This window comes from Octodon degus, unplaced genomic scaffold (assembly GCF_000260255.1).
Source record: "Octodon degus isolate 3935 unplaced genomic scaffold, OctDeg1.0 scaffold00029, whole genome shotgun sequence".
Classification (NCBI taxonomy): Eukaryota; Metazoa; Chordata; class Mammalia; order Rodentia; family Octodontidae; genus Octodon; species Octodon degus.
In genome coordinates this window covers 1,223,758-1,242,311 of record NW_004524605.1, presented here as the reverse complement: position 1 = coordinate 1,242,311, position 18,554 = coordinate 1,223,758, and the positions used below count along the sequence as shown (strand labels likewise).

Sequence of the window (18,554 nt, the reverse complement as noted above, 5' to 3'; positions counted from 1 at the left end):
AAGCGCTTACCTGTCAAGTGCAAGGTCATGAGTTCAATCCCCGGTACCGCTAAATAAATAAATAAATAAATAAATAAATAAATAAATAAAGCTCTTCTAATGTCCTTAACTATTTGGGGGCTTGCTGGTTAGCTCAGTTATTTAAGCGGCTGCATGGGTAAACCCAGTCAAGCGCGGGGGACTGCATGCCACACCAGACCCCCCTTTCAGCAGCCTGAACCAGCCAAAAAAAGTCTTTCTCAACTTCAGGGCCGGCCAAATAGCTCAGCGGATTAAAGTGCCTGCAAGCAGGCACAGGGGCCAGGGGTTCGATCCCAGGCCTGCCTTGCTGGCCCCGCCCACCCACCCCAGCTCTTAGGAGGCTGTAAACAGGTGGATCACTATAAGTCTGATCTAGTAGTGAGACCCTGAACACCCTGTAGACCCTTCCCTAAAATAATATATATTTTTTTAAATTAGAAATCTATCATTAGTTTTGATATAGTATGGAATAGAATCTAGATTCACAAAAAATAAACCAATTTTCTCAGAATCATCTATTTAGTCCTTTTGTCACACATGCACTGTCCACAGCCTGCCAGGGTTGCTCCTGACCTGTGTTCCCACAGCCCTTCTTTGTCACTGGTACTTGTCACTCTGGCATCTGGCCTCTGCAGTGCTGCTACACCTCTTCTTAGGCTCTGGGGCTGTTTGTTCTGCCTGGGGGATTTGGGTGTCATTTGTCAAACTCCAAGATAGAAGTCCACTGAGATTATATAAATGATAGCTGTGTTGCACCCTAAGCTCTTACCAAAAGGCAGTGCTGGGTCTGTGTCACTGTTGGTGACTGAGGACACTCTTTTTCATGCTGAAGAAGTGTGCTCTTCTGTGTCCGTGTGCTTTCAGCAGAAGTGAACACACAGTGAGGGCAAATACCTTCTTTGACATCTTTTGGGATATGTCTCTTTTCAGGTGATAACTGGGTAAATTTGTGGATTCCCATTAAAATATCATCCAGGCATTCCTAGAACGAGCACAGCTTGCTCATCACGTACTGGTCATGCTATGATTACCTGGCATTTCTGCATCTCTGCCCAGACGTGAAACTGTCCCAGGTTTCCTTTACTGCCTCACCACCTTTCAGGGTCGGGATTATGTACATGAGACTCTTAATAAACAGAGGATATTGTTTCTTTCCTTGTTAGAACAGATTTTTTTTTTTCAAATTTTACTAGAACTTACTGTATGACCATGACAGCCTTATACCTTTTTTAGGCCTGCTACTTTTTTGATTACTTTAATTTGTTGGGTTGGGTTTTGTTTTGGTTTGGTTTTTTGCAGAACCAGGGATTGAACTCAGGCCCTTGCGCTTGCCAGGCAAGCACTTATTCTACTGAGCTATCTCCCTGGCCCCTTTGTTTTGTTTTGAGTCAGGCTAACCTTGAATTCGTCAGTTTGCTTTGAGTTTGCAGTGGTCCCCTTGCCTCAGCCCCCCCAAGTGCAGGGATTATAGGCATGTACCACCATGTCCATCTTCACTGTAATTTTCTGCTTATTTTTTGGTCAATGTATTGATTTTCCAACTCCTAGTATAATTTTTTAGTCATTTCTATTTCCTTGGAAATCATTTCATTCAGCTACTATAAACTAAAGTTATATGACACTGTTGTCATAGCTTTTTAAAATCTTACCACTCTTGTTTGTAATACTTGTATTTCTTGTACACTGCCCGTGCTTGTAGAGATTGATCCAGACTGTCTCTTCTGCCATAGTCACAGGGCACGGTGCACGCTTGGGCAGCATATGCGCCAAATACAGGAGCAGCTCCTGCTTTGCTTTCTTAGTAATCAGTACCTGCCTCAGGTATTAATTCTTCCCCTATTGTTTTTTCCCTATTGAATATATTTTTATTGTTATTATTTTTTATTACATAAGCAATGCATGTTTGTTAAACACCTAGGTGATAGAGGTGTGCACAGTGACAAATGAAGCCCAAGCTTCCTGTCCCCTTAACTTTTTCTTTCCTTTTCTTTAGAGCTGTTTCTTTCTTATTATTTAGGCTTTTGTTGAAAATAGAAGTGACTTTTTAAACTGCTCTTTAAAAAGTAAATAGTAGGCTGGTGAGATGGCTCAGTGGTCTAAAGCACCTACTTAGAACAAGCTAAGCTAAGCAAAACACAGGGACCGCAGTTCAATCCCCCAGCACCACATGCCAGCCAGCCCCGCCCCCTGGTGGGCAGAGCTGGCCACACACAAAAAATAAATAAATAAATAAATAAATAAATAAATAAATAAATATTAAAAAAAAAGTAAATAGTAATTAATGAATTTACTGTTACACTCAAAATGGTCTATGCTTGAAGTTAAATAAATAAATAAATAAATATTAAAAAAAAAGTAAATAGTAATTAATGAATTTACTGTTACACTCAAAATGGTCTATGCTTGAAGTTAAAATCTTTACTGGTGGAAATGCTGCTGCAAATCATGAATAATATTAGGAAAAATTGCAATTCCTTATTGGTTTGGTTTGTGGGTGTGGGTGTGGGTGTGTGTGTGTGGGTGTGTATTTGGTGCAAGGTCTCCCTCCCCAGCTTGGGACTGGGATTGCTGGTGTGTGCCGTGCGCCCAGGCTCAGTTTAGCGTTGCAGGGGCGGGGCTGGTGCCCCACGCGGTGCCTGTCCCTGTGCCTGCCTACACAGGCATTTAGTCTGCTGAGCTATCTGGCCTGCCCTTGTTTTGTTTTCTGAAGATGTTGAAGCTTCCTTCTGTACATACTCTGTGGGGAAATAGCCTCTTGATGGAGTTTTAATTTAGTCTGAACTCTTGCTAGCTTAGCATCAAATTCCAGCTGTAGTTTGATTATTTCATTTTCCTTTTTTTTTTTTTTCTATTTATATATTTGGAATAAGGTCTCACTACACAGCTTGGACTCATAGTAATCCTCCTGTTTTCTGCCTCGCCAGCACTGGGATTACAAGCATGCACCACCACTCCTGGACTTATTGGCCAGCTCAGTGCACCCTGGGAGCAGCCAGTGCTGCAGACAGGACCGGGGATTGAACCCTGGTCCCTGCAGTTGCCAGAGCAGGTGCTCAGTCTGAGCTATCTCGCCAGCCCTTACTTTCCCTTTTCTTGAGTTGCTAACTTTGCATTTAACTCTGAAATTTCTATTTCCTTTTTCTTTATTAGATCTTTGTGCTTTCCTTCATTTAGTTCAACCTTTTTTCTGCATCTCTTGATATAAAGTCTGTTTATTTCTGTCTTATGTTCCTCCTCTTTGATTTTCATTTCATGTGCAAGTTTGGTGATACTATTCTTATGTTCCTGTTCTTGAGATTTTAGCTTTGCCTTTGTCATTCAGCATTTCTTTTTAGTTGTTCAGTTTCACCTTTCAAATTGTGCTGATATTCAGTGGTCTGTTGTTTACCTTTTGTCATACCATGAAGAGCAGCACATTCTTTTCTAAATGAGATTTCCTTTGTTTGGATTACTTTCAGTAAACAGGTAGTCTCTTCCAGCTAAATTTCAGTATGCTGTTCTCTCCTCTGGTTTCCGTAGTTTTCTCTTGTATCTGTAAGAACTGCATTTAAAGTCTGTCAGTACTTAACACCGCTAATCTTCCTTGTACACCTTTCACTGCTTTGACCCATGCTTACACTACTGTTGTTCCTGGTTCCCGAAGGCCCCTCTCTGGGTACCTTCTTCCCCTCAGGGAAGATAGCGATTTTCGGCTTCCCTGCATTTGTACGTATATAGCTTCTGTTTGAAGCTGGTCCTTTTCTGGTTCTCTGTTGCTGTGTAAGAAATCAGCAGTCAGGGGCCGGGGAGCTGGCTCAGTGGAATAAGCGCTTCCCTGGCAAGTGCAAGGGCCTGCGCTCAATGCCCAGTTCTGCCAATAAAAAAAAGAAAGAAAGAAAAAAGAAATCAGCAGTCACCTGAACAGTGGCAGCCACCATGTCTCTTAACAGTTGGGTGGACTGAGTTCTGGGAAGGTGGCTGTCACAGTTCCAGCGTGCGGCTGGTCCCAGGCAGATGGTGATGAGGCCAGGGTCACTAAAGCTCTGCTGCACCTGTGCTCAGGGCTGAGCCCAGGCTCGGCCTGGGGGGCTTCTCAGCATCTCTGGCTCTGTGTGGCCCTCCCACAGGCTCTACCGCGTGTAACATCAAAGCACATGTCCCCAGAAAAAGAGCCAGGTGGAAGCCACAAGTCACATAGTATTGTCTCTTTTGCATTTATGTAACAAAACTAGAACTAAGGCCATCCAAGACAGGATTAAAAACAGATTGATTTTGTTGGTGGAAGATAGAGGTTGGAGAAAGTGCAGTCATGTCTTAAAGTGAAAATCGTCCCACAGCTTCGGTGTGCACACAGAGTTACTCTTATGAGGCCAGTGCTCTACGTACTGTTCTTTAACTTCAGATTGTGTCCTGGGCTTTTATTCATGTTCTTGTGCATCAGTCTGCCACATCCTTTGTTACGGTTCTGCGTAAGCGGCGTAACGTGAGTGTTTCAAATGTCCCTCGTACATGGACATTGCACGCTGTGCTCTGAGGTCTCAGATAGGACTGGTTTCTCCTACTCCCACGAGCTTTATTTCTTCAAGCCATCTCCCTTTGGAGCAGAGGAAACCCTTGATGCTGAGATGAGTGAGAAGTTTGTCTTCCCTGAGTCCTGCAGTGACAGAATTTTCCCTGGGAAACAAACTAGGTCATCTCCAAAATCTGAGTAAAGGAGGACTCGGACGTGTCACCACTTTAGTCTAAAGATCTAAGTTTCTCTCTTTAAATTAGTTTGTACCCAGAGAACGTTGTGGCTCGGTGTAAACAGTGTGCTCCTTTGGACACAGCACTGATATTGAGTACCTGAATTGTGAGGCTTGTAGAAAATGAGAAGTGTTGTCTTTTACTAAACCTGTTCATTTCATTTCTGTCAGGTTGGAGTAATTGATTTCTCCCTCTACCTTAAAGATGTGCAGGATCTTGGTGGTGGCAAAGAGTAAGTACTACACAGTATACTGTTGTTCTTTTCCATTTTAATGAAGTTGTGGCAAAGAATTTTTGCTTTCAGAACTCTCTGATATCTATTTCATATTTTAATTATGACTGTTATGCATATTAATATTGAGTGGCCTACGAGAGCTATGTAAAAGGTAGAACAAATGGAAAAAAGGAACTTCATAGAAAAATTGTGAATGCCTGTAAACTTAGCTTCTCAGGAGGCTGAGGGAAAAGGATTGTGAATGAGTTCAAGGCCATGCTGGATAGCCCAACGACTTGCCAAGGCCCTGTCTCAAAATATAAAGATAAAGAATAAATCCAGGGCTGGCGCTCAGCGGATAAAAGCGCCCGCTTAGGCAGACACAGGGACCAGGAGTTGGATCCCCAAGCCTGCTGTACCACGCCGGCCCCGCCCCGCCCCGCCCCGCCCCGCCCCCAGGATTTGCTGAGCCGGCATGCCTGTAATCCCAACTCTTGGGAGGCTGTACACAGAGGATCACTATGAGTCCGATCTATGCAGTGAGACCCCGTACACCCTGTTCTAAATTTAAAAAAAAAAAAAAAAGAATAAATCGGTCAACTACAGCATGAATTGGATAGGATGATCCCATTTCTGTAAATTGCAAATGTAAGGTTTACAAACTAGGGAGAAGCAGAGATGGTGGAGCATGCCCGAAATCCCAGCCCTGGAGAAGCTGAGGCAGGAGGATCGTCACGAGTTCAAGGCTAATCTAGGCTACATAGTGAGCTCAAGACCAGCCTGGACTACATAGTGAGGCTCTTGACGCAAAAAAGGAAAAGGAAAGAAGTTACAGGAAGGGCCTGCCTGGTAAATGTTAAAAGTCTGAACTCTGGCTTTTAGACTGTTCAGCTTTGTGTTTTGAAGTCTCTTGGTCCTCTCTGGAGTGAGTGGACCCCTTTCTTTCCATGCAGTAGTAAGGGCCAGAGGCCTCTTGCCAGTGGTTTGTGCAGCAGGCTGTGCTCCCTGTGTGTGCCCATAGTCCCCTCCTCATCCAGAACCTGTGCTCCAGGGCACCCCTTGGGTGCCACCACCAAGCCCCCAGCAGGCCAGCCTTGCACCCTGCCCACTGCAGGGTGCTCTGGACATTGCCAGGCAGTGAACACTGCTGCTCCTACCAGGCAGCCAAAAAATGGCTGAGTAGTTAATAGTCTTAACCGTGAACTTAAAAACTTTCTCCTTTTCTCTGCTGTTTTTATAAGGCAGGAAAGAATTACCGACGTCCTTGATCAAAAAAATTATGTGGAAGAGCTGAACCGGCACTTAAGGTGGGACTCACTCCTTTTGTGCAGCGCTGCTCAGTGTGTGCTCAGTGTGTGCTCAGTGTGTGCTCACCACTTTATTTTCTAGGACTTGTAGTTTTCACCTATTTATAACTCACTTTTTTCCAAACCAAGAAAAAAGGACTATGCTCATCCAGGCAAGCCTGGTATGTTACAGGCGGAAAAGTGGGGTTTCTTCTTGGGAGCCAGCTTTTAGGAACTCCCTGCTCCTCTGTGCAGGAATGTGGCACAGGCCGGCACCCAGCCTCCTAAGGTGGCAAGCAGGAAGCCACCGAGAAAGTCTGGCTGGCTCTTCCAGATCCGTGTGGTCATGAACAGAGGCAAATGCATTTTGGTTTTCTTCTCTTTCTTTCTTTTTATTTTAAGCTAGAAAGCCAGTGATGTGTCCCTTGGAGGTTTAGGTAGGGAAACGGGTGGATTCCTGGCCCAGTGATTTTGGAAGGCACATTGTTCCCTCTCTGAAGCCCCTTCTAGGAAGTATGTTAATTAGTGTGTTGCACATTAGCTCCCCTGGGAAGGCTTTGTGACCCCACAAGCCAGCAAAGCAAACAAGCTGGCATGTTTTTCCCAGTCCGCTTTAGGAGGGCTGGACGTGGTGGTGCAGGCTTGTAACCCCGCCCTCAGGCGAGGGGGTGGGTGGCTGCATGAGTCAGAAGCCAGCCTGGGCTGCATAGTGAGTTCAAGGTCAGCTTGGATCTCACAATGAGACCCTGTTTCAAAAAACAGCAAAAAAAAAAGCAAGTGTAGGAAAACACCACACCGAGTCTCACCTTAACTGTGATGGAGGCTGTGAATTTTGTGAAGAGCAATTACTGAGTCCTGCAAGACGCCTCTCTGCATCACCAAGGCCAGCGGGACTTCTCCGCCATCTGGTGAAGTGATGTGCACTCATGGGCATAGTCATGGTGGGCCACGCTGCATCACAGAGACAGGCTAGCCTCCGGCCAGCCCTTGCCTTTCCTGGGGCCAGAGCTGCCTGCAGGTCCTCGGCATTCTGCACTCTGGAAGTGAAGCTCATGTGGAAGGGGCTGCCTGCCTAGCACTTTGGGTTTTCCTTAATTGCTTGTTCACCCAGGTTTCCACTTCCTGAGGACCTGTCTTTTCCTGATAGTAGTTTACAACTTTTACAGGAAAAATATTATTTCTGCTTTTTTTTTTTTAATGTATTTAGTACAGGGTCTCACTACACACCTTAGACTCTTAGTGATCTTCCTGTTTTCAGCTTCCCGGGCACTGGGATTACAGGCGTGCACCGCCATGTCCAGACTTGGTGGCCAGTGCAGCTGTGGTGCCAGGGATTGAACCCCAATCCTTGTGCTTGCCTAGCCAGGCACTTAGTCTGCTGACCTATCCGACCAGCCCTGTTGCCGCTTTTAACATAAAATATTAAAGTAAATTAGTGATATTTTCTAAGCTATATAGTTGATGCTAAGTTGATAATTGGATGCTCTTAAAATATTTTCTTCCTTCCACATCTTTGGGGAGTTTTTTTCCCCCTTTTCCATTTTGCTTGTGGTTTTCTCCCACCTAGTTCCTGAGCCTTAATTCGTTGGCTCTCCTGGTTCATTTCCTACAGGCAAAGGGACTGTCTGATATGTTGCCTGAGTTACAGGCCCTGGGGCCAAGGTGTTGGGTTGGAATGCTCGCAACCCTTCACAAATACATGAACAGAAAAGAATTTAAAATGGGGGAGGAGATGAAATAAAAATTTAAAGTTTAAAGACTGAAGAGGATGCCAGGCATGGTGGCACATGCCTCTAATCCCAGCACTCAGACACCTGAGTTGGGGCGGTGGCCATGAATTGGAGACCAGGATAAACTAACTACACAGTGAGCTTAAGGCCAGTCCAACTGCACAGTGAGGCCCTGTGTCCCAAAAACAACCTAAAGAAGAGGCTGGGAGTGAGGTTCAGTGGTGCCCCAGCTGCTCAGAATGCTTGAAGTGTGGCGTTTAATCCCAGTACTACAAAAGAAAGGCTGCGGGGGCTGGTGAGATGGCTCAGTGGTCTAAAGCACCTACTTAGAACAAGCTAAGCTAAGCAAAGCACAGGGACCGCGGTTCAGTCCCCAGCACCACATGCCAGCCAGCCCCGCCCCCTGGTGGGCTGAGCTGGCCACACACAAAATAAACAAATAAATAAAAATTAAAAAAAAAAAGAAAGGCTGGGTATGATGGTGTACGCCTATAATCCCAGCAGTTGGAAGGCTGAGGCAGGAGAGTTGCAGCAAGTTCAAGGCCAGCCTGAATTGCAGAGACTATCTCAAAAACCAAAAAGACCGATGGGAGGGAGCTGCATGAGCCTGAGTAAGGGTTTCTTCGTCTGTGAAAACGTGAGCTTGAGGGTCTGCTGCCTGCGGCAGACGAGCCTCCGTGGTGGTGGGGCCGGCGCAGCGTGTGCACTCGGGGCCTTGCACTTGCCAGGTGGCACTCACGCCAGCGAGCTGTCTTCCAGCCCGAGCCAGCACCTAAAGTGGGCATGTGATCCGTGAAGTGAGGCCTGCATCAGCACAGGGCGTGTTTGTGAAGTCTTTGGTCTCCCTGTTCTTGATTTATTACACCAGTTCTTTACATTTCAATATAAAAGCACTTTTAAGGAGTATTTCAAAGCTGAAATACAAAGAGAATTTAAAAAAAGATCACCTCAGTGTGAGCTTTGAACAGGGTGGGGAAGGAAAGAATGGAGATGGGAAGGAGAAAAGAGGAGCCGTGTGCGGCCACACATTCCGTGCGTGCGATGACCACACTCGTCGTGGGTTCCTGAGTGGTATCAGTAACCTCCAAGACAGCGCCTTCGAGTCTGCTGTATAAACCAGTATCTTGTTCGGAATGCTGCTGAGTTGCATGATTCCCAACGCAGTTTGGCTCTCATCTGTGGGATTGAAGGGAAAATGTTTTCTTTCAAATTGGCTAAAATGGGATTGACTAACATATTTTAGGGATCAAATTTATTGTAAACTGAGCAAAATACATGTATACATGTATTTAAAGTTCTTATCTACTCTGAGTTAACTGTGTGTCGTTGCTTTGCTGTTTCATACCAGAAATATAGGAATCCCTCCTCTCATTGTTCACTGGCTATGGAAACAGCTTTTATAAGTCCAAGTTTGCCTAATATTTATGTTTTCTGTAGCTGCACAGTTGGGGATCTTCAGACCAAGATAGATGGCTTGGAAAAAATGAACTCAAAGCTTCAAGAAGAGGTTTGTAAATTGAAATTGTTAAGCAAAACCAAAGGCTCCAAGGGTAAGGCAATGGTGTAGTTGGTGATGTCACTGGAGCTGTTGGCTACCTGGAAGGTGACTCGGTGGCCTCGGCCAGCTGCGGGGTGAGATGCTGTAGCGGGCAGGAGCCTGTCTCGGGGACAGGTTCTGTCACCTCAGAGCTGCTGCTTGCTGGCACCGTCCAGCCCTGGTGCGTATGCGGCTGCTTTCTCTTGCTGCTTTCCTGGCAGTGCTCCACGCCTCTGCCACCCTGAACCAGGCTCTGTGGCAAGGCACCCACCTGCCCTTGTGTTCAGGCTGCTCAGGAGCACAGACCAGTCCCGCAGCATGCTCTCTCAGCAGGAAGAGTGAGGCCTGGAAGGAGGAGGGTCGAAGCCGAGGAAGACAGCTTGCTCCCAGCCGCCTGGCAGTCAGCTTGGGGAACATGGTCTGTTTGCTGTTAGTTGAAGGGGTCACTCAGCCTCTGGGGCTTTCCGCAGGCAGTGGTCCCTGGCTGCTCAAGCCCTCTGCTACTTTCATTATGAAGGACAAGAGCTTTGGGGGGGCTCAGGAAGGATCACTCCATTGCGTGGAGGTGAGAGACAGCCTGAGAGGTCAATCAAAAGCACACTTAATGTGACAACAGGCCCACTGAAGGCCACACTTAATACTGGCTTCTCTCCCGATGGGTGGCTTCCAGGGCAGCAGCTGAGGTTTGTGGTAGAAGATTCAGAGGCAGTTTCCAGAGGTGAGGGACTCACCAGAGAGAGGCATCCTGGAACTTAGCCTGCCAGGGTTCATGTTCACCTTGGTAGGGAGGCGGGTATTTGCCACCAAGGTGGCTGGTAACACACGCTTCATGGTGTTGTGAAATGCAGTCAGGTGCCTGGCCCCTGAGTGGGCACTGGGGGCAGTGGCTGATTACTCTCTCTCTTTGCTGGGGCCAGATAGCCCGCTTTGACTGTAGGTCTAGCTTCCCTGTGGGTTTTCTTTAGGCTAGTGATTGTGAGAGAAGTGCTCAGAGCAAGTGCTCCTCCTCGCTTGGCCTCCTTCCTGAGTCTTCAGGAGAGCAGCGGGCAGTCTGTGAGCACTTGGCCTGCTTCTTCCCTTTGGACAGTTAGCACCGCCTTTCAGGCAGCTGCTTAGAACCCTAAGTGGTTCTGGTGTGAGCACAAGGCCATTCTGATGGTTTAGGAACTGTTGCCACAGGGAGAGGCCTTGAGTGGCTCCAGGTCCCTCTGTCCACAGGGGATGAGCCAAGAGCTGGCCAGCCCTGAGGCAGAGGGCATTGTCTTGCTCCTCTCCAGCCTCCCCTTGTCTCTGCAGGCCATGTTCTGAGGCCGAAGACAGGGCGTCCCCAGGCCACACACAGTGGCCACTTAGTGGACAGGCCCCCGAGTGCGCGAGTGCCCAAGCTGCTCTGTGCTGTCCCTCAGGCACCGTGATAGCGCATACCGCTCGGCCCGCCTCTGGTGATCAGTGTTCTGTTCTCCTTCCCAGGGCCTTTCATTCTCGCTAGTGATAAAAATAATTCTCATCCAAAAACTAAAGAATAACAGATGGGGAAAAAATTATAAATGAGGGCCAGCAAGATAGCTCAGCAGACTAAAGCACCTGCTTAGGCAAGCACAGGGACTGTGGTTCGATCCCGGCACCACATGCTGCACCAGCCCCACCCCAGAGTAGGCTGAGCCTGCCAGAGTCCTGGGTGCAGTGGCGCACACCTGTGATCCCAGTGCTGGGGAGGCTGAGAGCAGGAGGAGCACCACCAGTCAGCTGCCTAGTGAGACTAACAAACAAATACATGAAAGAAAGGAAGGGGGGAGAGAGAGGGAGAGAGAGAGAGAGCGAGATTATAGATGAGCACATAGCGGATCACCTGCTTTTTCCCCCTATGGATATTGTTTACCAAATTTTTTTTTAATTATTTATTTATTTTTATTTATTACATTTATTTATTGTGTGTGTGTGGCCAGCTCAGCCCACCAGGGGGCGGGGCTGGCTGGCATGTGGTGCTGGGGGATCGAACCGCGGTCCCTGTGCTTTGCCAAGCTTGTTTCAAGTAGGTGCTTTAGACCACTGAGCCATCTCTCCAGCCCTTACCAAATTTTTTGTAAACATTTGTGTAATTATGTTTCTATTTTTTGCTTCCATTAGAATCTGTGGGACCATTTCTCTAATGATGGGCATTCAGGCAGTTTTTAGTTTTGGGTTTTAGTTTTTCTTCTTTTGAGACAAGGTCTCACTACGTAGTTCAAGCTGGCCTTGAACTTACTATGAGACCCAAGCTGTCTTCAAACCCAAGGCCGTCCTCCTGCCCCAGGCTCCTGAGCACTGGGCTGCAGGGGTTGACTATCATGCCTGGGTGTTTCTAACCTTTCTGTGTCCCTAAGTCACTGCATATATGAAGTAGTAACTACTGCTTTTGTAAATGGAAGAGATTCTAGGGAGAGCAGAGATGGCAGGTGGCAGCGTTGATGGGAGAGACGGGTTTTTTTTGTTTTGGGGGGTTTTATTTGGCAGAACCGGGGATTGAGCTCAGGCCCTTGCGCTTACCAGGGAAGCGCTTACTCCACTGAGCCATCTCCCTGGCCTCCCGCTTTTTTTTTTTTTTTTTTGGAGAGAAATTTTAGTGTATACAGTTTATCCAAAATAAGGAAACACTTATCAGACATGTAAAGTTACACCGTAAATCCTCACAATGTAGGGAGTTTGTATTTAATTTGAATGGCAAGAATTTTGATGTTGAGTAATATGAAAACCTTCCTTTATCAGCTTTCAGCTGCCACAGACCGGATTTGTTCACTTCAGGAAGAACAGCAGCAGTTACGAACACAAAACGAGTTGATTCGGGAGCGGAGTGAGAAGCGGGTGGAGGTGAGAGCGCAGGGCTACCCCTTCCGTTGCCTGCCTGCCCCGCAGTTGTGCTGTGTGGTATGGCCCCAGGGGGCAGGAGGCGTCCCCCAAGGTACCCGGGTCACCTCAGTCTGCCCTCCACTAGGAGTGCAGCGCAGACACTGTGTGGACCGTCTCGGGCCGTCACTTAGAGTGGTGAGGAGGGCTGCCCGTGTTCCGGGAGACGGTCACTTCGGGTGTCTCCAGGCACTGGGTCTTGGTACGGTGTGGGTCTCCAGAGCGGCCGTCACCCAGGGGCTTAGAGGGCCGTGGTAGACTCCTGAGGACTGGAGGCAGTCTTGAGTCACACACACTCAGTGCTAGGCACAAGCAGGGTCTGAGCACTGGCAGGAGGGTTGGGTGAGTGTTTTCTGATAGAAACTATTGTCCTGTTTTAAAGAAAATTAAATTGCTACACAAATCTTTTTCTTTCAAAAAAATCTACTGACGCGGGCCAACGATTTGGCTCAGCGGCACAGCGCCCTCCTGGCAAGTGCAGGGTCCTCAGCTTGATGCCTGGTACCCAAAACACGGTTGACTTGCACAGCACAGTGGTACACACCTGTAATCCCAGCACTCAGGAGGCTGAGGTAGGCAGGTGGAGGCTCACCCTAAGCTTGAGGCCAGTCTGAACTGCGTAGTGAGACCCTGTCTCAAAAACTAAAAATAAGCTGGCTTGCACGTGACCTTCACATCCAACTTACAGTCTCCTTAAAATCTTAATATAAAAAAGTCTTAAGGTCGGCGAGAGCTCAGCAGATTAAGCGTCAGTTTAGGCAAGCGTGGGGACCGACGTTCCATCTCTGGCAATGCAGGCCCCACTCCTTGGCACTCTGATAGCCACTGAGACCAGGCGTGTGGCACACGCCTATAATTCCAGCACTGGGGAGGCTGAGACAGGAGGATCATTGCACGTCCAGGCTGTGCAGTGAGACCCTGTAGCCCTGTACCAGCTACATTAAATAATAAAATCTTAAACTTCCCCTATTATGCTTGAAAGATAGGAGTCATACTTTTCTTTTTTTTTTTTTTTTGCAGAACTGGGGATTGAACTCAGGCCCCTGCACTTGCCAGGCAAGTGCTCATTCCACTGAGCCATCTCCCCGGCCCCTCATCATACCTTTTTAGAAGTGTTGCATCCTTTTCAGTGTTGTGGTGTAGCTAGTTTGCTGTCTGGAGGGGCCATATTGCTCCTGGCATTCTTGTCTTACACAGATAACCAAACAGGACACCAGAGTCGAGCTGGAGACCTACAGACAGAGCCGGCAGGGCCTGGACGAGATGTACAGCAATGTGTGGAAGCAACTGAAGGAGGAGAAGAAAGTGCGGCTGGTGCGTCCGGGGGGGTCCTCGCAGCCCCCTGAGCACGCGAGCTGCAGCCCAGCCAGCGGAAGCGGCCCCTTGACAGTCTGGGCTGCATTGTCACCCACTCGCGTTCTCATTCTGTGAACCTTTCTCAAAGCCGCTGGGACACTGAGTGTTTCTGCAGCACGCTGCTCTCAGTGCCTGCGCTAGCCTGTTCCTTTCTGCAGTCTGGGTCAGCAGCCCAGGTTCCTACGTGCAGCGTCCAGGTCTGCCCTCTTCCTGTGCTGCGTCCAGGGCTTGTGTCCTGCGTCACTGGGGACAGAGAGCCAGTCCGGAACGGTGGTCCTCGCTGCTCTGAACAGGACCGAGCACGGGAGGGGCCGAGCTGGGCAGGGCCAGGCACATCACTTAGGCTTGCACTCCCACACCCGATGCTGACGTGGCGCAGGGCTGGTGTCCCTGTGCCTGCCGCCATGAAGGGCAAACTCACTCCAGGGAGGCTGCGACTGCTCAGCCTCCCAGACCTGCCCCCAGCGCCACATGACCTCCAGTCAGAGCCCAGGCTGTGAGACCAGGTTAACACAGATCAGAACCCACTTTAATAGCACGTTCCTCTCAAATGTGCTCTGCAGGAACTAGAAAAAGAACTGGAATTACAAATCGGAATGAAAACTGAAATGGAAATCGCCATGAAGTTACTGGAAAAGGATACCCACGAGAAGCAGGACACGCTTGTTGCGCTGCGCCAACAGCTGGAAGAGGTCAAAGCGATCAATCTACAGATGTTCCACAAAGTCCAGGTGGGGCTGGGCTGCGTGCCATGTTGCAGCCTAGTGTACCACAGCTTTCCATGAGCCACCTCTGGCTTCCTGTTGGCCTCGTGCCGGAGGAGTCACCTAGTCCTGAGCCCACATGTGTAGTTGCCTTTTTTCTGTTGACCCTGGCATCAGTAGCTGAGAATGGGGGGTGGAGCGGCAGGCCTGGACCAGCTCGGTTTCCCCTGAGGCACAGCGCGGGGGCACAGTCAGGAGCTAGGCTGCCCAACTTCTGAATCTGCACCTGAGCTCTGCCTTCGCCGCCTGCTTGCTTCTGTTTCCGTGAGTGACGGGAGTGAGAAGGATTAAGGGTGGCGTTCAGTGCTGTCTCGCCACACTTTGCCACGAAGCTAGTCTGGCTGAGTTGGAAGCCACACGGCTGGCTGTTTGTCTGTCCTGTGTCATTTCAGAGTGGTCAGGGGAATGAGCTTAGAGAGACTCAGTTTGAAAAATAGCATCTGAAACATTACAAATCTTCTCAGAAGTTGCTCAGAAAAGCACCATTCAATGTCCTCAACGATTTTTTAAAGTTGTTTCGTATTATCTTGCTAAAGCAGACATAGTTCATGCCTATGGACAGGTTATAATGTGTGTCAGAAGTAATGTGACGGGCCAGGAAGATGGCTTAGTGGAGTTAAGTGCCTGCCTGGCAAGCACAAGGTCCTGAGTTCAGTCCCTGGTTCCACAAAAAAGAAAAAAGTAATGTGACAGTACTAAGAGAATAGCTAGTGCTCCCTAGATAGTGTGATAGCACGAAGATAATGGGACAGTTCTGAGTACAGCGTGACATTCCCAAGATGAGGTGAGTACCAAGATAGTGTGTGGCACTGCGCTGGTGAGGTGGTGCTGAGAAGCTGCAGTGCTGTGGTTGAGAGCTAGCACAGAGGCTGGGGAGATAACTCAGCGGCCCAGAGCCTGCCTGGCAAACACGGGCCTGCGTTCTGCTCTTGCCTACTCAGTGGGGCTTGGAGGACCTGGAAGGTGTGTTCTGCTGGTCTCGTAATGTGTGGTGCTAGCTTTGAGGCCCAGCGTCCCGGATAGCCCTGCTCCCGTGGACTGCGCGCTCTTCCTCTCAGGCCGAGTCCATCAGAGCCTCGCACAGAATGGAGATAACGGTTGATAGGCTTTTTCAGTTAACTGGCGCAGCAGAGAAACGGGCAGAAGAAAAAAGGGAAAGGGGCTTTATTTTCTTTGAGGACACGGAGAGAATTTGGGAAGATAAGGGATTCTCTGGATTGGAACAAAGGGAGGCTGAGGCTCTTATGGCCTTTGGGGGGCGGGGAGGGGCTTGGGGGGATGTTTAGATAGACCTGAGGAGCTGACGGGCCTCCCCTGAGGTGGCGGGAAGGGTGACAGGAGACTGCACCCTGGGCTGGGTTGGAGAAGAACAGGGGAGGTGGTCTTGGGAAGATGAGCTGTTGTTTTAAGGGCTTCAGCCATACTGGATGACCGCCATCATGATTTTGGCAATTTATACTGGGGCCAGAACCTATCAACAGTGCCTTGCATTAGCTCCCTTCCACCATCTATCTTTCGTTGGAGACCAACATTTTAAACTTTGCTTTTTGTTTGTTTGGGTTTTTGTGTTTTGTTTTGTTTTGTTTTGTTTTAATTTTATTTATTTATTTGGTACAGGCTGTCGCTGCGCAGCTCAGACTCATAGTAATCCTCCTGTCTCAGCCTTCCCACCACTGGTACACTACCATACCTGGTTTCGGTGGCCAGCTTGGCACAGGGCCAGCATGGCATGCAGTGCCAGGGACTGAACCCAGGTCCTCGCACTTGCGAAACAGGCACTTAGACCGCTGAGCTATCTCCCCAGCCCACTTTTTCTTTTTGAATACATGTTTTTTAATTTTTTTGTTGGCAATGATTGAACATATTTGTGGCTGTAGTGTGGCTTTCACTCTAGTTATGCCATGTATAATATCAGATCAGAGTAACTGGCAATCCAGAAAGTTTGTCTTTCAGTTTGTTTTTTGTTTGTTTGGGGCTTTTTTTATATTTTTAGGGAAGGGTGTTCAGGGTGTTCAGAGTCTCACTACTAGATCTGACTATAGTGATTCATCTGTTTACAGCCTCCCAAGAGCTGGGATTACAGGCGCACGCCACCATGCCCAGTCTCAATTGCTGTCTCAGTGCACCCTGGGGGGGGGGCAGCATGGTGGGCCCAGGGATTGAACCCCTGGCCCTTGCGCCTGCTTGCAGGTGCTTTAATCCACTGAGCTATTTGGCTGGCCTTTGTCTTTCAGTTTGTAATTGGCCTTCTGAAACATGTTCATTCTGATTCCATAGAGTCCTGATTTTACACAGATGGCACCCTGGCACCACCCCTTGGGTTCCTTGCTCTGCCCCCCCCCCCCAGCGCCACACTTTCTGTTTCCTGAGCAGGGCTCAGTCCTGGGTGCTTGTGAGCACTGGCCCTTCTGTTTCAGTCTTCTGCACCTGCACGGACACAGGTGGCTCCAGCCGAACTTCCCAGCGCCCCACCAGAACCCGGGCCTCCCCACGCTGCATCTGTCACCTGCTGCTCTCCTTTGCTTCTTCCTCCAGGGCCAGGTAGCTTGGAGATCTGTGCCCAGAGGCTGGGGAGAGCTCCCACAGGCCTCCGTGTTCTCCTCAGGCTGGGTAGTGAAGCCCTTCTTCATCAGTGGCCCTCTTTGTGATTTGTGTGCTCCTATGTTTATTCATTTATCTTCTGAGTTTCCTGTTGTCCTTGTGGTAAAAGTGATTCCACAGATAGTCTTAAATTCCAGCCACTTACAGGCTTGTGGGTTGTGTCTTCTCCCAGTCCGTCCTCTAGTAACCTCAGATCCTCATCTTTGTTTGGCCAGTTGTGTTGATTTTTCAGATATGGTCTACAGCCTGGGGTTTTGTTTCAGTTGCTTTCCTCGTGCCCAGGTGTCATGTTCTGTGTTAGTTTTACCTTGTGTATGCAGGGGTAAAGGTTTATATTTTCACTTTTCAAATTGCACTGCTGGGGTTGAGCCCACAGTTTGTGTTGGGCAGGTGCTGTACCCCTGAGCCGTACCCCATCCAGGTGGTGGACTTTTTTTGTTTGTTTGTTTGTTTGTTTGTTTGTTTGTATTTAGGACAGAGTGTTCAGGGTCTCACTATGAAGATCGGACTCATAGTGATCCTCCTGTTTACAGCCTCCCAAGTGCTGGGATTACAGGTGTGCTCCACCACGCCCAGTCTCAATGGCCACCTCAGTGTGCCCCGGGGGCGGGGCCAGCACAGCAGGCCAGGAGAGGAAGCCCCAGCCCCTGCATCTGCCGAAGCAGGCGAAGCAGGCGCTTGAGTCTGCTGAGCCTTTGGCCGGCCCTCAGGTGGCTGACCCTCAGTGCCACTGAAGCTAGGCCTTGCATGTGGGCTTACCTAGAGACCCAGTTTCATTTCTTTGGCAGGTAGCAAGTCACCACAGGCTAGCCTGTTCTTCCTCACTGACATGTGGGACTGCCTTGGTCATTTATGAAGGACCTAAAGGATCGAAGCTCTCTCTGCTCCTCTTCTGCTGATGGACCGTCACTGTAACAACTGTAGCTTCATGCTCATGTGGCAGGTTGTCGTAGGTTGCTAGGGAGCTGTGACGAGATCCTGCACATTGGGTACTTACAGGAAAGGCCCGAGATCACGGGCTCAGCAGAGCTGTTTCCTCTTCGGCTCTAGTGTCAGCCCCATGTTCTCCCCGGCCAGGTGGCTCTGTGCTCCCCATGTACACCTTGCCAGGTGAGTAATGTTCCATGCCAGCCACTCTCTTCCCACAGCATTCTCGGACTGACCAGCTCAGTTGGTGGAAGTGTGAGGTGGTGGCAGTGGGACTCCCTACCCGTGTCAGAAGTGAAGACTGTCTGGGTGCAGCGGCACACACTGGCAGTTCCAGCACTCGGGGGGCTAAGGCAGCAGGACGCCATGAGTTAGAAGCCAGCCTGGACAGCATAGTAAATCCTGTCTCAGAAAAACAGAAGGGCCGGGGAGATGGCTCAGTAGAATAAGCGCTTGCCTGGCAAGCGGAGGGCCTGAGTTCAATCCCCGGTTCCACCAAAAAAAAAAAAA

General features: G+C 48.9%; 1 protein-coding gene and 1 pseudogene across 1 annotated transcript in view; one reads left to right on the top strand and one right to left on the bottom strand.

The window, feature by feature from the left end:
* LOC111816257 overlaps positions 1 to 3,632 on the bottom strand; it is a 4,204-nt pseudogene extending 572 nt beyond the window's left edge.
* The window catches only part of Rufy1 (RUN and FYVE domain containing 1), a 39,546-nt gene that overhangs the window by 10,455 nt on the left and 10,537 nt on the right, over positions 1 to 18,554 (top strand). The window contains exons 5-10 of the mRNA XM_023713129.1: positions 4,917 to 4,978; positions 6,202 to 6,267; positions 9,414 to 9,483; positions 12,259 to 12,360; positions 13,594 to 13,710; positions 14,316 to 14,483. Coding sequence (XP_023568897.1) covers positions 4,917 to 4,978; positions 6,202 to 6,267; positions 9,414 to 9,483; positions 12,259 to 12,360; positions 13,594 to 13,710; positions 14,316 to 14,483 — 585 coding nt within the window. The remainder of the gene's footprint in view (positions 1 to 4,916; positions 4,979 to 6,201; positions 6,268 to 9,413; positions 9,484 to 12,258; positions 12,361 to 13,593; positions 13,711 to 14,315; positions 14,484 to 18,554) is intronic.